General features: G+C 35.9%; 1 protein-coding gene and 1 pseudogene across 1 annotated transcript; one reads left to right on the forward strand and one right to left on the reverse strand.

The window, feature by feature from the left end:
- Window positions 1-689: 689 nt before the first annotated feature.
- LOC148783860 (protein trichome birefringence-like 31) lies at window positions 690-3640 on the reverse strand. Its single transcript, XM_088846130.1, has 4 exons — window positions 3605-3640; window positions 3351-3489; window positions 2694-2770; window positions 690-800 (listed from the first exon to the last, which is right to left on the reverse strand). Exons 1-4 carry the CDS (start codon window positions 3638-3640, stop codon window positions 690-692), a joined length of 363 nt encoding a protein of 120 aa, XP_088702256.1.
- Window positions 3641-3989: 349 nt separating this feature from the next.
- On the forward strand, window positions 3990-7001 carry LOC110007914 (adenine phosphoribosyltransferase 1-like; annotated as a pseudogene).
- The last annotated feature ends 11305 nt before the right edge of the window (window positions 7002-18306 follow it).

Below are 18306 nucleotides of genomic sequence, written 5' to 3' on the forward strand. Positions count from 1 at the left end.
ATTGAGACCAAGTATAAATTGCGGATGCATTCTGTTTCTTATCTGGATTACAGTTCATTTCCAGGTGAAGTTACAAAAAGAAAGAATGAGGCAATTTGAAGCATTAGAGATTTTACTTTATTGCTCCCTTATGTACAGTTTCTGAGAGTGGTAATGCAAAAATGCCTCTGATAATTGTGGTACAGTAATTTTGTGAATTGTTATTAATATAATTGTGATTTACTAGTAAATTTTGTTGCATAATTTTTTATTTTCAATTGACTATGAGTAAATTGAATAACTATTTATTGTAACCATGCAATGGCAGCATCTTGTTTTTTTTTTCTTCAGATAAAGTTAGCTTTCTATAAATCTAGAACCTGTCAGTAAACAGGATTCTCATGGTTTAGTTCTTGAGGTAAAACCTTTGCACTTATAAAGGTAGGTGTATCTTAATAGGTTTGGTTCTAGAGAATGTCTATGGCACTTTCAAACTCATAATCCAGAATGGAAGTCTTCTTGTTTCCTTCATTGTGTAGAGATCCCATTAGCAGTTAGTTTATCTGTGTACTTTTGGATAGCTGTGAAGTCTTTCCCCAATATTTACCCTATGCTTCTAATATGATAGTGCACTTTTTTGCTGTCGTATGAACTCTGATATTTTCCATAATTTAGAGTTATCTAATGTTTTATTTGTCGTATGAACTCTGTCATAGAACTTGTAGAGGGGTCCCTAGAAGCAAAGAGGCATAGAGGAGCTCATTCCATGTATCTGGTAAACCAGGCAAGCACCAGCGATTGCAATCTGCAAAGGGTTCTTGCTGCTTTGTTACTCAATAGTGAGAAGCTTCCCTCTCCTCTCTGTAAAAACCGACGTGTGTGTCTATGCGATACTGTGATAGATGTGCTATGTTCAGACATCTCACCACTCCATCCATCTCGGCAACAATCTTCTATGTCACATTCTTTATGGCTTGTGGAAATCTTACGTTGTATGGGTCGTCCATGGACGGTTGTGTCGGGTTATAGCACCATTCCTTCCTATTAAAAAATCCCGATGAAATCGACTAAACTTTCCGCGTCACCCACAGAAGACCTAGAGGCTTGGAATGTGGTTCTCTTGAAGACTAATCTGAGCTTCCCACCCCTTTTGCCTGAGCTGTCAGGGATCGAAAATGGTGGGGAAAGAAAAATGGATCTAAATTCTAAGAAATGCAACATATTTGATGGGAATTGGATATACAATCCATTGCAACGTCCGATATATGACCCATCATTCGTGTTCTTAAGCGAGCAAGTGAGCTGCTAGAAAAACAGACGGCCGGATTCCGAGTAAGAGAAATGGCAGTGGAAAACAAAAGATTGTGAAATTCCAAGGTATATAGGCCATACATGGTACTTATAAGTAAACATTATGATATAGAACACTACATGTTTAGTCTCAATTAAGTAAAAAAAATGGTTTGTGCCTTTATATTGCTGTGGTTTTAAGTGTTGTTTGTTTAGTGGGAATGGTTTAATGGGATGGAGTTGTTGGAGAGGATGAGAGGGAAACAAATAGTTCTTGTTGGGAATTCGTTGAATAGAAACCGATGGGAGTATCTGGCTTTCTCCTTCCACCATCTCGAGCGTATGTAAACATGCAAAGTGCAGTGCATAAAGTATTTAGTGCCTTGGTAAAATTCTCTCTCTCTAGATTATTACTCTCCCTCCCTATATTTTGGTGAGTTACCCGACTCACCTATTCTATTGTGTCAAAAAATGTTACATCCGCCAAAAGAATTCGAAAAATAATATTTATATTTTATAAAATAAAAATGCATGGTTGAGATTATCGATCTGGATGTGGAATGGATCAAGACCAAACTAAATCTAGCATGGTATGGGTCTCGATCCAGTTCCCCCTAAAATTTCCCTTTTCATTTTTTATTTTTATTTATTTTTAAGTTTATCTAATATTGTACTTGGTTCCTCCTAAATCCCCACCTTTTTTATTTTTATTTTATTTTATGTATTACAAATTTTTTTGGGTCATTGACCTAGGCGATCCAAAAAAGATCTAGATTGCTAATCCAGATAGGGATATCCACCCAACCGATCCTTTTTTTAAAACAGTGATATGAATGTAACTAATATCGAATCTATTCGCTTTTTGCTTAGCTTTTGAACAAAATTTCATGGGTGTTTTTTCTTTTTTTGGAGCTAAGTTAATGGGGCTCGACTCGAGGTAAAAGAAGTTACCCTTTATGCTCAGGCGAAAGAAGACAATAATCATAAAAGAAGACAATAATCATGGAAGGGTCAACGTTCTTTTCAACCCATTGTGACCAATTCCTCATGGCCATCTTTTATGCAATTTCAGCTTCCAAGTCTTCCACCGATTGCCCTTCCTTTTCAAAGAAATCCCACCTGTGTTCCCCACACTTTGTAAATACGTGTTTGCAATCCACTAGCGTTATTCATTCTTATAAGCTTGTGATATTAGACTTGAAAAAAATTGTTATATTTGAACCCAAAATTTCAATAGCTAAATAGTTATTCATAGTTAAAATTTAGCAGAATGAATGGAGAGCAAAAGGTAGAGACAAATAAGTTACTTCTGCTTACGTTTTGAACTTGCCGGTGTGAACCCACCAATGGCCGGTGTTAAAAAGCATGACATTTGCACCTCTCCAATATTTAGAAGATGGTGAAATGGACCCAAGCTTTATCACTCTCCCTTTTGTCCGACACTTGCATTCAAATCCACCAAGAATGGGCTCCAAAAGAACTCTACTGTGCAAATGTAGTCCTGTAAAATGTAAGCCATGAGAGAGAAGGGAAAGAGGAGAGAGAAAGGAAGCTGCACATTTTATCCCCCACCATAATTGTAGTCCTGTAAAATCTACTGCTTACGTTTTGAGACGTTGGACCATGAAAACTTAGCCTCTACCATCTCGACACAAGCCTGTTTTCCAAAGAGTTATATGTAATTGTTTGGACACTCAATGTAATTTACAGAGAGAAAAAGAGGGAGAGAGTAACTGTTTGGACTTGCTTTATTCAAAGGAAAAATGTTTTGTGAGTTGCCCGACTCACACTATTTTTGTGCAGTTTCCCTCCAAAATAAATCTCATATATATATTTTTGATCCAAAATTTTAGGGTTCGATAATGTCAACCTTGTATTTTTATTTTATAAAGTATAAATATTATTTTACAAATTCTTTTAATGGATGTAACATTTTTTGACACAATAGATAAAGGACCGCACCGTAATAAATGCGTCGGATAACTCACCAAAATCCAGAGAGGGAGACTTATAATCCAAAGAGAGAGAATTTTACCAAGGCACGAAAAACATTATGCACTGCACTTTGCATGTTTACATACGCTCGAGATTGTGGAAGGCGAAAGCGAGAGACTCCCATTTGTTTCTATTCAGCGAATCCCCAATAAGAACTATCTGTTTCCCTCTCATCATCTCCAACAACTCCATCTCATTAAAACGTTTCACACCAAACAAACAACCCTTAAAATCAGAGTAATGTAAATGCACAAACCATTTTTTTTACTTAATTGAGACTAAACATGTAGTGTTTTATATCATAATGTTTACTTATAAGTACCATGCATGGCCTGCATACCTTGGAATTTTGCAATCTTTTGCTTCCCACCTCCATTTCTCATACTCGGAATCCGGTAGTCTTGGAATTTCACAATCTTTTGCTTACCACATCCATTTCTCATACCAGGAATCCGGTCGTCCGTTTTTTTTGGCAGCTCACTTGCTCCCTTAAGAAGAGGAACAATGATGAGGAACAATGATGTCGTATATCCGACGTTGCAATGGATCATATACCCATTTCCCATCAAATATGTTGCATTGCTTAGAATTTAGATCTATTTTTCTTTCCCTGCCATTTTCGATCCCTGACAGCTCGGGCAAAGGGGGTGGGAAGCTCATATTAGTCTTCAAGAGAACCACATTCCATCCCTCTGGGTCTTCTGTGGGTGACGTGGAAAGTTCAGTCGATTTCTTTAGGCCAAGGGTCACGAGAAACTAGTGGTTATGTCTTGTCTATGAGAATCAAAATGTTTGCTTCAGAACATGCTGATGATCGTCTCCAAAGGATTTCTTCTTCAATTCGAGTCATACCCAACTTCCCAAAACCAGGTATTCTTTCATGTTCCAAGACATAACTACATTGTTAGTTGACCACACGGCCTTCCGTGACACTATTGATATACTGGTGTAGCGATACAAGGATAAGAATATTACTGTGGTTGCTGGTAATTGCTGATCCTTCTTATTCGAGTAACTCGATGTCTTAGGATCTTGTTTCTAGTATCAGAATTGCATTACTAATTACATAAAATCACTTTCAGCAGACTTATATACTAGCTGATTGTTTATTTGAAGAAGGTATATGATCTGATTTTGAGTTTAAGAGACGCAAGCATTCACAAAAAGCCAGGTTTCTTGGCCGAGTTTTTGTGATTAACTTACCAAGGGAGGGTCCATATAATTTTGTGACTTATATGATATAAGCTGCTAGATTTGAGAGTAATTTGGAAAGACAAGCCCCATGCTTAATTTGACACCAAAAAACAAGCCCCATGCTTAACCTTATGTAAAGTGAAGCTGCATCATAGCTTACGGAAATAAGGATATGTGCTGTGACTGACTGATTCTTATGGGATGAGAACTCCTATTTCTTTTCGTGGAGTCCCCCGTGAAATGTCCATCACTGAGAACTAGAAAGTGACGTTCAACTTCAAATAATGTAGAAAGTGACCTCATTTCTGAAATTTTCTGCGAATTATTGTTTCCCCTCCCTTGTTCTGGATTTGTACACCTCTGCTTCCTAAATGAGAATAGCTTGTTGAGGAAGAAAGGAAAATGGTGCATGCTATGAATGGAAGAGGAAGAGAAACAGTGGTTTAATTGGATGACCATTGAAACAGTTAACCAACTTTTGATATGTTCATGTCTTATATTATCCTTTGGTGTTGAAGCAGACTTCATTGATGTGGGTGCCCTAATTAGTGAGTTAAGAGTGAGAGGATCCTTGAGTCGTTCTTTGCAACTTCTTATATTATTTGTCCCATGTCTCTGACTTTATTTACTAGTTTTGCATCTAAATTGGAATTCAATTAATGCTATTAGGAACAGAAATCGTGTAGACTTGCTATTAAGGCTTTATACATTTTGTAGGCTACATAGTTAATTGATTTTGATAGTGCACCTATATCTAATGTAGAAACATGATTCATATAGCCGACCCCAAATAACTGGGATAAGGCTTGGATGATGATAATGACTTGTGTCACATGTAACCTGTAGATATAAGAAATGATTATTGAGGTGTTACAGTGAGACTATAACATTATGATTTTCTCCGACATTTAAAAACATGATATTACTTTTGATTTGCATGTTGTAAGGATGTTATGGAATCTTTGCTTACTTGAATGTTTTAGTCGTTAAGATGTTTGGTTAATGAATTGAACTACTTGCTCAGGTGGTTTTTCATCACATGATGTGATGGCATGAATCTTGGGACCAAGAATCATATGATTATGTTCCATTATGCCTAAGATTCTAAACTTAGAATTAGGAATACAATGGATTAGAATGTTAACTTTAGCTTGAATTGTTATCAATATCAGATTTTGTGCAATGGAAAAAGTTTATACAAGGATGCTACCTTATAATTTAGAACTACAGATGCGCCTCAAAAATCCGTCGGAAAAGGTAGTTTTAATGTTGAAAAACCCTTTGATTGATCATCTCGACATCGAGATGTATGACTATGAAAAATAAAAAGATTTTAAGTCTCAGAAATAGTGCATTTTACAACATATTAACTACACCGTCCATTTTCAAGATTTTCATATGTTTATAGATCTACTTGATTTTTACTATTTTTGAAATTTAAAATTTTATAATCAGATATAAAAATAGATTTTGAGATAATCCTAATAAAATTTTACATCAAAATTATATACCATGATAAACTTTGAAGGGCACTGTACCTCTACACCTACGGAGGCGTCCGTATGCCAACTGCACCCTTGTGCAGTATTGTTCTTAGAATCTCATCAATTTTCTGTTCTGACATTAGTTTGAATGTTTTGGAAATATAAGCAGGGGAAAATTGAGGTAGCTATAGAATAATATCTATACAATGACTTTATTAGTTGATTCTTGCAGGAGTAGAAGCAACAGGCTTTATTTTTGGACCCCCTATAGCCTTGGGTATTGGAGCAAATTTGTTCCATTGAGGAAACCAAAGAAGTTGCCTGGTATCAACCCCTCAGCAATACCCATCTTTCTATTCTATATGTGATTTAAGTTTATCCAGAGTGGCAGAGAAATTGTCATTTCTTAATTTATTTTCCCTTGATCGTTTTTGATACTAGTATGATTGTCCCTTTGAGATACCCCTTTCAGAAATTTATTATGCTAAAAGGCTGCCTTCTTTTTCACATGGAAACCTAGAGGGTGGTGGTACCATTATGTTTACTTTAATGAAGTGAGCACCTTTTTGTATTTTGGTGAACTTGTTGGGTGGGTTTTATTGTGCATATGTGGCTCCACGAGAAACTAGTGGACCCTTGGCCCTAAGGAATCAACTGAACTCAGAGGCATGGAATGCGGTTCTCTTGAAGACTAATCTGAGCTTTCCACCCCATTTGCCCGAGCTGTCAGGAATCGAAAATGGCAGGGAAAGAAAAATGGATCTAAATTCTAATAAATGCAACATATTTGATGGGAAATAAGTATACGATCCATCACAATGTCTGATATACGACCCATCATTGTGCCTGTTCTTAAGCGAGCAAGTGAGCTGCCAGAAAAACGGACGACCGGATTTCGAGTATGAGAAATGGAGGTGGGAAGCAAAAGATTGCGAAATTCCAAAGTACGGAGGCCATGCATGGTACTTATAAGTAAACATTATGATATAGACCACTACATGTTTAGTCTCAATTAAGTAAAACAAATGGTTTGTGCCTTTATATTGCTCTGGTTTTAAATGTTATTTCTTTGGTGTGAAAGGTTAAATGGGATGGAGTTGTTTGAAGGCATTGTCGTTGCTATGCTGCTATGGGCTTATGATAATTGAAAATTGGATTCTTCTTGCTTCCTTGTTATCTTTTTGATTGGTGATCCATGTCGACATTTTGGATCTTAATTTGTGGCTTTAAATCTGGCTCATTCCTATTCCTTTGCCAGATTGTTGAAGGACATTATGTTTAAAGAGGTCTCTTTCTTCAAGATCAAATTGAGTTATTGTGTCATCTATTGAGGTTTATCTGAACTTCTGAAGCCTTTTTTAAAGAAGTTTAATCTGGGCATATGGCCCAAATACTTGACATCTATGGGCTTGCAGAGTAGGACACCTTGAAGATTTGCCAAAATATTCCATGTTTGCCACCACTCTAACTACATGCCCCAAATCCACATTCTCAAATAAATAGAGCCGTTCTAATAGCAGCTCTTCATATATTTAAGCTTATAACCTTTCCTACTCTTTCATTTCAGTTTAAGTCCACACTAAACTTTTCATCTGGTTTTCCGGCAAAGGAATCTATTTTCTGGTTCTTTAGCTGGTGCAGAAATCGATGCTAATGAAGCCCTAGTTTTCTCCCTTCTGTGTTTTCTGAGTTTCCAAGCCGGAGATTCTGTATCCTGTATCCTGGTCAAGAATCAGATACTAGTTGAGTTTCCTGTCATTTTGAGATTTGACAGTTCAAAGCTCTCTTTGTAGAACACATACTCCAGTCAAGAGCAAAGAAAAGACGAGATTCTTGCTAAGTGATAGTGCTTTTCTCTCTCTAGAGGGAACATGAAACAGAGATACATGATTCTCTCTCTCAACGAAAAGGAAAACGGAGATGTTTGATACTTAATGGTTTTTTCTCGCAAGAGCAGATACTAAACAGTGGTTCCTGAATCTCTCTCTTTTCTCTTCAAGTGAGCGACCCCCATTCATTTCTTGGTCTCAAAGGGGCAAAGTTTGAGGCTTTAATGAATGACTCAGGCCATTGATATCGAGAACTTAGGGCGGCGCCGGTTCCAGATCTCAGTCGAAGAACAGTGCCATAGTTTAGGCACCTCGCTTTTTCCAAGATACCTTTTGCAGAGGCTGAAGGCCTCATACAACAGCACAAATGAACTTTCTTGTGAAAAATCTGGCCCAAATACTTGACATCTATGGAATGTTTGCGAATTTTTTGAATGTCTTGTTGGAAAGTTGATCGTGTCTAGTGCCACAACTTTGCATTAGTTTATGCAATAACAGCTTATGCTGGAATTAGATCCCTCAACTTATGTTGAAACACAACAATAATCCTGTTTTGATTATTGGTAATGATATTGGCATGATTAATCATACCAAATCATAGCTAAGTTCTTATTTTGAGATGAAAGATATGAGAGAAGCTTCATATGTATTGGGCATTCCGATAACAAGAGATAAAAGTTCGAGACTTCTATGTTTTTTCAAGAAAATTATTTAGTAAGTATTTTAAAGAGATTTAAGATGGAAAATTGCATGCCCACATAGATACACCCATTTGTAAATGCTTGAAATTGTCAAAGAAAATGTGTTCATTAATGATAGTGACAAAGCTGAAATGGAAAGAAGAATTCCATATGTTCAAGCTATATGATGCATAAATTATGTCATGTTGTGTACAAGACCTGATTTGAGTCATGCATATGGTCTTGCGAGTAAATTTCAGAGTAATCTTGGGATGACTCATTGGCAAGCCGTAAAAAGAATACTTAGATATATTCAGAAAACTAAAAATTACAAGTTGTGCTTCCAAACTGATAACTTAGAGATTAGGTTGTTGGGTACTCTGATGCAAACTTTGTAGGAGACCCAGATGATAGAAAATCGACCTCAGAATATGTATTCCTCTTTGGAGGTGGATGTGTTTCTTGGTCTAGCAAGAAACAAGGTTGTGTAGCTCGGTATAATATGGAAGTCGAGTATATTGCTTGTAGCATTGCTACAACTTATGCCGTCTAGATTAAACGCTTCATAAATGATTTGAAACTGGATATAGCTAATGAACCTGTTAAATTTTTTTGTGATAATCAAACTGCCATCTCATTAATTAGAAATGAAGCTTATAGTTCTAAGGGTAGGCACATTGAAATTGATTATCATCATATTTATGATATTATTGAAAAAAATGAAATAACTGTAAGTTATTTGCCATCTTCAGATATGATTGCAGAAATATTATCAAAGCATGTAGCTTTGATGAGACTTAAGAATATTTAAGTTAGGAACTCCCAAATGAGATATTTTTCTTTGATGTCTTGATCATGAGAGGAAAAACCGCATTAGCGTGAAAAACCTCATGACATGACTTTGGATATATATGTTTTTTTGTTATGAGATGCATAACCGCATAAGCATGAAAAGCCTCATGACAAATATATGTTCATAAATATTAAACCCACTAAGTGATATAAACTTTATGATATTTTAATGTATCTAGCCCTCATGGCCAAGTAGGAGATGTTGGTATGTATGAGTGGCTATGAGGCCTAATATGTCCCATATTTATCACTCTTATTATTTATCTTAATGATTTAATATTTATAACTAAAAATAAAGGCTTCTTAAAGAGAGAAGATGTCGTTATCTAATGGGTTGATGATAACTACCCACCTCCCATGAATTATGGGTCACGTTTCTCAGAGTTTTAAGGAGGAAGCCGAACGTTGGAGAACTTCCTCCCATCCGTATATAACTAGGCTTTTTATGGCCATGGAGAGGCACACGCAGAGAATTAATTTTTGAGTTCTCATTGTTCTGGAAACACCTGACCTCTGCGATCCACAGTCTCATGACATTGGCTTCGACACCTGGGAATTTGGTGGGTCCATCTCTTCCCTCAAGATTTGAACAGGACCACCATTCCCATATGGTGACCCAAATAAGGGACACAAATTCTGTGCACTTTCATCCTATATATATAAAATTAGGAGTCCATTCTAAATAAACAACTTCATATTACACATCTCAAAACCCAATAGATATATCCAAAGAGTCCTAATCTTTTTGGATTTCTATTTCCTTTAATAAACTTATCAATATCAATCTCAATCCTACATAACAAGGAAATATCTCAATCCCACATAATATGAGAATATCTCAATCTCACATAATTTGGGAATATCTTAATCCCACATAATATGGTATTTCTTTATGTGGGTGATTTTGGATATCACCAAATCCAACATTCTTTACTAAAAGGAAGTTCCAAATTATTAGCCATGTTTTAGGTAAAGACTTAAAAAAAGTTCATTATTGGTCTTGGCTTTGCTGCAAAGGCTTCTTTGACGTAATCAACTATTGCTCTCTCTACACCCTCCCAATTACCTCCATTCACTCCTAGAACTTTGCAATTAGTTGATGGTATTCATTCTCCTTCTAACATGGGTAAAATCCTCATCTAATTTGACTTAATGAGTGAACATCAAAACTTTTCTTCTTCTACTATCTCCTAACCCCCTAACATTCCGACATATAATTTTCATGGCAAAGAAGATGCCCCACGTGGTCGACCTAAAGTAAAGAATTCTATTGGATTTGGCTGGGCACCTAACTCAGATAAACTATAATGAAGGAAATATTTGTATATAAACTGGAAAAGAATTTTTTTTTCCCCAATATAATGGGTTAAAAAGTGATGCTTTAAAGTGTGGGTTATAATGGACTTTGTAATAGATTTAATGGAATGTATTCAAGAAATATCATGTTCATAACCTAGGTAATGGGTATTTTGTTAAAAAAGAGATATAAATGGATTTTATAAGACACCCATGTTTTAAATTCTGAAAAAATGAAATATAGGCCGTCTTGCCCAATAAACAACGTTTGCTAGAGGACTCCAAATTCCCCATATTTGTTCATATTATATTGGTGGGCTTTGAATTTATATGGATTCGGCCATATTTTGTTTAAAATTGTTTGCTCTTTCGATCCAGGATTGTTGTTCAAAATTTCAGCCAAAAAATTCCTATAACTATGTTCAACAACTGGGCGTATACTCAGGGGTGGCAATGGTTGGGTCGGGTCTGTGTCGACTTGGACCTAGTATACACCTTGGCCCAACCTATCGAGTCGAAAATTTGGACCTGGACCTGACTAAGTTTTATATATGTGTGTGCGTGTGTGTACATATGTTTGGGTCGGGTCGGGTCGGGTTGACCTAGATCTGACCCAGGTCCAAGGTTTTGGACCCAGACGCAATCAAATCCTAGACACGGACCTGGATCGGGTTGACCTGCCAAGTTATCAAGTCAACCGACCCGATTGACACCCCTTTATACTGTAGCTATGAGCCCAAATTCTTGACATCTACAGTTCAATGTACATAGCACTAACTCTCTCCAGCAAACATACGCAAAATCAATCTTTATGCAGCTAAATGGTCATCTGCAATCCCTTTGACAACGGGTGAGAATCTCCCGCATGCCCTACCCTCTTGTGTGATTTTTCGACTGTTTCTTTTCCAAGTGAACATTGTCTATGTGGGTTTCTATTTCATGAATTATTGTTCCAAATTGACCAAAAATAACTTATGATAAAAAACGTATCCATAAAAATCTCATCGTATTTTTATGAATTCTCATTTATTTCTTCCTTGAAAGGGCTCATCTCCTCTCCTTAGAGTTGGAGAGAGAGAGGCTAAGGAGCAGGGGGAAACAGAGAGAGTTTATAAGCATATGAATATCCACTTCATTTCATATGGGTTCTTCATTGCTGCTCATTTGCTCCATTTCTCTCATCATATGGAGCTTTTCTCTTAAAGAAGCAGCTGGAGGAGCTTCAGAAAATACCTACCAAAAATTATCTTCAGGCTGCGACATCTTTGCCGGGCGTTGGCTATATGATGAATCGTATCCTGTCATATAATTCTTCGGGTTGCACTTTCTACCACAACATGTTCGATTGTCTAAAAAGCGGAAGGCCGGATAAGCTCTACCTCAAATATAGACGGCAACCGTATGGCTGCAACTTGCCGAGGTAATATCCATTGAAGGGCATCCCATAGCTCAGCTTATCCGAGTAAATCGATTTCCATTTTTCTCGTACTACTTTTGTTTTAATGGTGTGTTGATTTAATTTTAGTTTCAATGCTCTTAACTTCTTGTCGAAGATGAAGGGAAGAGAAATTTGTTCGTTCGGGATTTGCTGGCCCTGAACCAGTGGCAGTCACTTGCATGCATGATTCAAACCATGCATGATTCCTGGTGGGTTTCCTTTTATCTTCTTTGCGGTATACATGCCTAAGCTTTTTCTTTTTTACTTTTTTTGAAATATTAATTTTTGGGTAGAGTTGGGGAAGGTTCATTCTGCTCGAGACGTCATGTCGTAGTGCCCACTTGAGTCAATTTCCTAAAATATTATGATTTCTATTTTGAATATATAACATATAATTACATTTTTTTTTTTTTTTTTCTTTTTTGTGGCTGATCAAGATGGCCTTATACTATATCCCATATATTGTGTTTGCTTGCTGCAATCTTCCAAATAAGTTAATAAGTTTTTGTTTGTGTGCTTTAAACTTGTGGACGCATGCATGTTGTATTTAGTGAGCTTTTGTGGCATGTCAAACACTAAATTTGAGGTTGGGATGAAAGCGGCCTGATCTCCGTGTGCATAAATATTTAGAGGATATTCTTTTCCCTAATGGCACGTTTGGTATGCACATGAAAATGGTTCACCTTAATTGGGTTTCAAATTGATGTGAAAAACTCTCCCCCTAAATCGTGTTAGGGAGTTTTTTCATGTGAAAATACTTTTGTTGAAGTATTTGGTGGTTATTTAGGACTAAATTATATGTTTGTTTTTTTTTTGCTAAAACACTATTGTGAGGTGATTTGTTTGAAGCCATTGTTCTGAAATAGTTTTTGTATTCCCAAATGGAAAAAAATTATGTAAAGTTGCAACTTTAAAATGCAGAATTAAAGATACACCTAAAAAAGCCATTAGAAAAGGTTGTTTTAATGTTGAGAAACCCCCTAGTTGGTCACGTCGAGATGTATGAATATGAAAAAAAAAAAAGGATTTTGAGTCTAAAAAAATAGTGCATCTTGCAACACATTATCTGGGCCATCCATTTTCAAGATTTTCATATGTTTATCTATCTACTTGATCTTAATCATTTTTGGAGTTTAAAATTTTATAATTAGATATGAAAATAAATTTCAGATAACCCTAATAAATTTTTACACATGTCATAATAAAATTTGAAGGTGCACCTTAATTAAACTGTTTAAAGTTGCAGCCTTTATAACAAAAAAAAAAAAAAAGTTTGGGGCTCATAAGGTGCTCCATATCAATTCCTCCTCTAATCAGATGATCATCAAATGGTGGGTTTAGGAGCTCAAAATCCATTATTTTATCAAAAGGTAATCCAAGGATGATTTGAAAAAAAAATTGGAAAAAAAAAAGAAAGAAAAAAATTGTGGTTATCGAAGTCTTCGACATGTCTTGGGACTAACATGATCAAGCCTTTTAGTTGCACTTGTACGATATTTCTTTGGTTCGAACGACTTACATCCCTACCCTTATCCTTTCAAGTATCCTACCATACTTGGGTTCAAAATATCTAGGGACTCGGACTCGATCGAGTTACACAAGCTTGGTTCTGTGCTGAGCCAAGTCTCAATGTATGACTCGGGTTATTATAAAATTTTTTATAAAAAATGTGTTCTTGACTAAGTCATTAAAAAAATATTTTATATTTTATTTTGATGTTTCGATGATGATTTGTGAATTTTTCTTATCATTTGCTACATTTTTGTATTTTCCCTATTTTACATTTTTCTAGATTGTGTCCATAAATAAATTATTATTTTTTTGAAAATTTTCATATTGCATATATTTTTTTCATATTTTTTGGACTCATGTTGTTGTTTATAGTTTAGTCGGCATTTTACCATTCTTTATTTTTAACAATTTTTTGATTTTTTACCATTTATTTTTAACATTTTTTTATTTTTTATTTTTTATTTTTAATATTTTTATGTGGACATTACTCTGCCGGATCGACTCAGACTAGCCCGACTTACTCAGCTAAGGCAATTCTAGAGTTTTGAGGCCAAGCGTAAACAACGTTAAAACACCACGTCAAAGCCTAAGAATTAAACTATTGATCATCTCCCAATATCCTTCCACATTGTTTCAAAGTACCCCGTCATTGGGTTTTAAAGTTTATCAAATCACGGGCATGAAATGTAAAATAGTTTAATTATGAATTAAAAAAAAATGGAGCCTATGGTGTAGTGTTAACCAATATCCTTCCAGGATGAAGTAGGGAGTTGTCTTTATCTTTTAGAAATTTGATAGAAGAATATGGAAAGAATCGAGAGATATATTTATTTTTGTTAGTTATCGTTTTTTATTTTTGGTAGGTAGATATGTGAGGGGTTTATCTTTTGAGAGTCACGTGAGGAGGTGATTTATATGTATAAAAGGCGACACATACCATGTAAAGGGAATGGAATGATGAATGGAAAAAAAAAAAAGATTTTTGAGATCGTGTAGAGTCAGAGAGATAGAGAGCTCTTTGTGGGTGTTTTTCGTCTTGTTTGCTTATCCACGTGTTTTGTTTTTTTTTCTTGTGATTTTCTTAGAAATTTTTTTTTCTCTCTTAAATTGGTTATTTTTGTTGGTGTTGTTTGCCAGTAAATTTTATACTGCCTCAAAACTGTAAGGGAAATTTGTTGTAAATTGACTAATAGAAATTTGTTGTAAATTGACTAATAGATGACATGTTCTTTTTCCTTTCAAGCACCAAAAGAACACTAGAAATATTAAATTTTGAAAAATTTACGTACAGACTATATATATTGGGGTCAATTACAAAATGAGATCATGTTTGTCCCAAATTACAGGCGGCAACTTCCTGCAGGTTTTTTTTCTCCCAAGTTATCCCCTATCCAATTATGCAAACACCTGACATGTGGGGTTTATACTGTACAAAGTAAAATTGTCCGTTGTTTGAAGTATCGGACAGCTATCTACCATCCCCAAAACCAATAAGCCTTCTCTCTCTCCAAAACATCGTTACTCTGTAATTTTTTTAAAAAATAATATCTCTCAACCCTTCTCTCTTACTCTCTCTCTTCTCAATCCATCTCTCTCTCCCGTAGAGTGGACTCATAGTATTGCAATTCTTGGAGGAAAGAGAAAAACCAAAAACCATAATAATCAGGTCATACCTTAGACCCAACTTCAAAAAGATGCCCATATTCATCAGACCTTATCTCATCAAACTTTTTAGAGGTATGAAAATTTGGGTATGCTACATGGAATTTATTGAATGATTCATTGAGGTCAGAGATCGAGTCCTCACTGTCAAAGATCTTCTCAGCTGTGATGTCTGTAGCCTTTAGGAAAGCCAGATATTGAAATTCAAATGAAACAAACCAGGAAAGAGCAAAGAAGCACTGAAACGTTCAGAAAAGATAAAGGAAACAAAAAAAACTTAATGAGAAAAAAAAAGCTTAGAGAGAAGGGAGATTTCATTTGTAATAAGAGGTCTCACCAACACTTTTGACATAGAGGCCATTTGAGAGAAAAAAGAGTGATTTAGACGCTCATGATGTAAACCCACATCCTAAAAACCCATATCCATGGTTTCCAATCCCAACTAAAACCACCTTCACAATTTCCACCCGTGAAGAAAAAGGAACTCAAAAACTCCAAAAATGAAAACCACATAGAACCCCACCTCCTTTTCTCTTTCTAGGCTTAAAAACCCCCAAAAACACAACAAAACCTCTCTCTACCTCTCTCACACACCCAAAAAGGCCCTGAAAAACCAACAAAACCACCTTTATCCCTCTCTCCCTACCTTCTCTGCAAATGAATTAACAAAACCACCTTTATCCCTCTCTCCCTACCTTCTCTTCAACTGAATTAAAAATAATTCCTCCTCCTGCAATTACTTCAATGGGTCAAGCCAACTGAATTAAAAGCAACCCCATTGACTTCTATTGGTTAGAGAGAGAGACAATGAGAGATGAATCACTCTTCTTTTCGTTTTTTTTTGCATGATGAAGTGTTTTGAAGCTTTGAATAAAATGGATCTTTTGCCTATTGTTAGGTTAGGGGAGAGAGATGGGTTATAAGAGAGAGATGGTGAGAGAGAAGGGCTGAGATAGATTATTTAAAAAACATGGAAAGTCACGATGTTTCGAGATAGAGAGAGGACTTGCTGTTTTGGGGATAGAAGATAGATATCCGGTATTTCAAACATCGGACAACTATTTTGAGAGAGAAGGATTGAGATAGATTATTTAAAAAAAATCAAGAGTCACGATGTTTGGAGATAGAGAGAGGCTTGCTGGTTTTGGGAATAGCAGATAGATGTCCGGTATTTCAAACACTCGATAGCTATTTTGCTTTGCACCGTATAAACCCCACTTGTCCGGTGTTTGCATTAACGGAAAGGGCGTAACTTGGGAAAATAAAAATGTCGTGAGGGGTGAGGGGGGAGGGGGGTGTCACCTGTACTTTGTGACAAATGTTATCTCATTTTGTAATTGACCCCATATTATCCATACGTAAATTTCTCTTGAACTTTTAATACCCAATAGTAATATTTGTATCAGCAACATGTGAAATCGTTAATTGTTCATCATTCTGAACCATGACTATATCTGTGCCTCTATAAGAACCAAGATTTTGCAACTTACCTGGATGTCCTGTCATATGAGTGGAGGCAACTATGTTTGAGAACCATTATGAGTCTTGTGAATCAATTATAGTCATTGCAGCAAGGGCCCGATGAGTATCTTATGCTTGGTAGTTGTGGTTGAATCAATTCCAACACTTCAATGCAGTATGTCCAAGTTTCCCACAAATTTGACACTTTTCTCGATGTATTTGAGCTGACTGTTGCATCTGGGAATCTTGTTGTAACCATTAATCCATGTGTCACATAGAAAGTGTACCACCACTTTCTAGATTTTTCTAAGGCAACCCACAACCCACATAACGGATTTGCATATTTGAACAAGCCCATATCCTTGAGAGTTGAAGAACGGTTGGCCATCAAAGTTGTTTCTCCTTCTACCTCCGTAATTCCGGTTACCTCTGTTGGGTCCAACAAATTTTGTTGTAAAAAAAAGACCAAATTTCGATTTGGATCTAAGTGTTCTTGAGAGACATCGGATTGATTTCTAATCTTATGGCTTTGAAGAAGATGTATAATTTTATAATATAAAGGAATAAAAGGCTTTGAAGAAGATGTAATAAATAAAAATTACATCCACTCTCTTACCTTCTCATCAAATATCTCTTCATTCCAATGGACACTCCATCCTTGTCAAACAAATATCTTTATTCCTCCACACTTAATATAGGAAACTTTGAGTCTATTAATTGGACACCAAACAATTATCTATTATGGGAAGCCCAAATACTCTCTCTCATTGAGAGTCTGAAGGTTTTGTGTTTCATTAATGGTGCTTGCCCTATACCATGTCAAAGGATTTCATCTCGCGATGGTAAGAGTGAAATCGGTTTCTTAAATCTTAGATCACATAGATATAATCATAATAGTGTTTTAGCCTTGTTGTTGGCCTCAAAACTTATGTAGAAGTTTGAAAATGCCTGAAGAATATCTATGCAGGTAATTCTCAAGCTAGGGAGTTGCAACTGACTTAGCAACTCCAACTGTGTAAGAAAGAGAATCCAACTCTATCAGACTACGTACGCAAATTCAATAGTATTTGTAATGATTTGACCGCTATTGAAAAACCTATACCAAATGAAAGTAAGGCAGTTTGGCTTCATAATAGACTTGGTCCAGAATATGAGAGCTTTGCTACCACTATACTTAAGCCTTTTATTCCTTTATATTATAAAATTATACATCTTCTTCAAAGCCATAAGATTAGAAATCAATCCGATGTCTCTCAAGAACACTTAGATCCAAATCGAAATTTGGTCTTTTTTTTACAACAAAATTTGTTGGACCCAACAGAGGTAACCGGAATTACGGAGGTAGAAGGAGAAACAACTTTGATGGCCAACCGTTCTTCAACTTTCCTATATTCTTATGGCTTTGAAGAAGATGTATAATTTTATTTATTTATTTATTTGAGAAATTGGGTATCTAGGAAAGGGTGATATAGGTTGTGAGTGTCACGAATTAATATTGCTTGATGGAGGTAGTGGGTATTAGTTTGGAGTAATAATGAACTTGAGGTGAAGTTGTTAGCATGTAAGGAGGCAACAAGCAAAGATATAAGGAAAAATGTTGGTGTTGGACGTAGGATGGAGGGGATCAAGAATAC

This window comes from Amborella trichopoda, chromosome 1, assembly GCF_054954075.1.
Source record: "Amborella trichopoda isolate Santa Cruz 75 chromosome 1, AtrichopodaSantaCruz75HAP2 v2.0, whole genome shotgun sequence".
Taxonomy (NCBI): Eukaryota; Viridiplantae; Streptophyta; class Magnoliopsida; order Amborellales; family Amborellaceae; genus Amborella; species Amborella trichopoda.

Excerpts from the sequence above, each read along its gene's own strand:
- LOC148783860 (XM_088846130.1), bottom strand. The coding sequence starts at position 3,640 with ATGGAGGTGGGAAGCAAAAGATTGCAAAATTCCAAG. Across the intron at positions 3,490-3,604 it reads AAAGATTGCAAAATTCCAAG|GGTTGTTTGTTTGGTGTGAA; the intron begins GTATGCAGGCCA and ends TCTGATTTTAAG. Across the intron at positions 2,771-3,350 it reads CGCCTTCCACAATCTCGAGC|GACTACATTTGCACAGTAGA; the intron begins GTATGTAAACAT and ends TACATTTTACAG.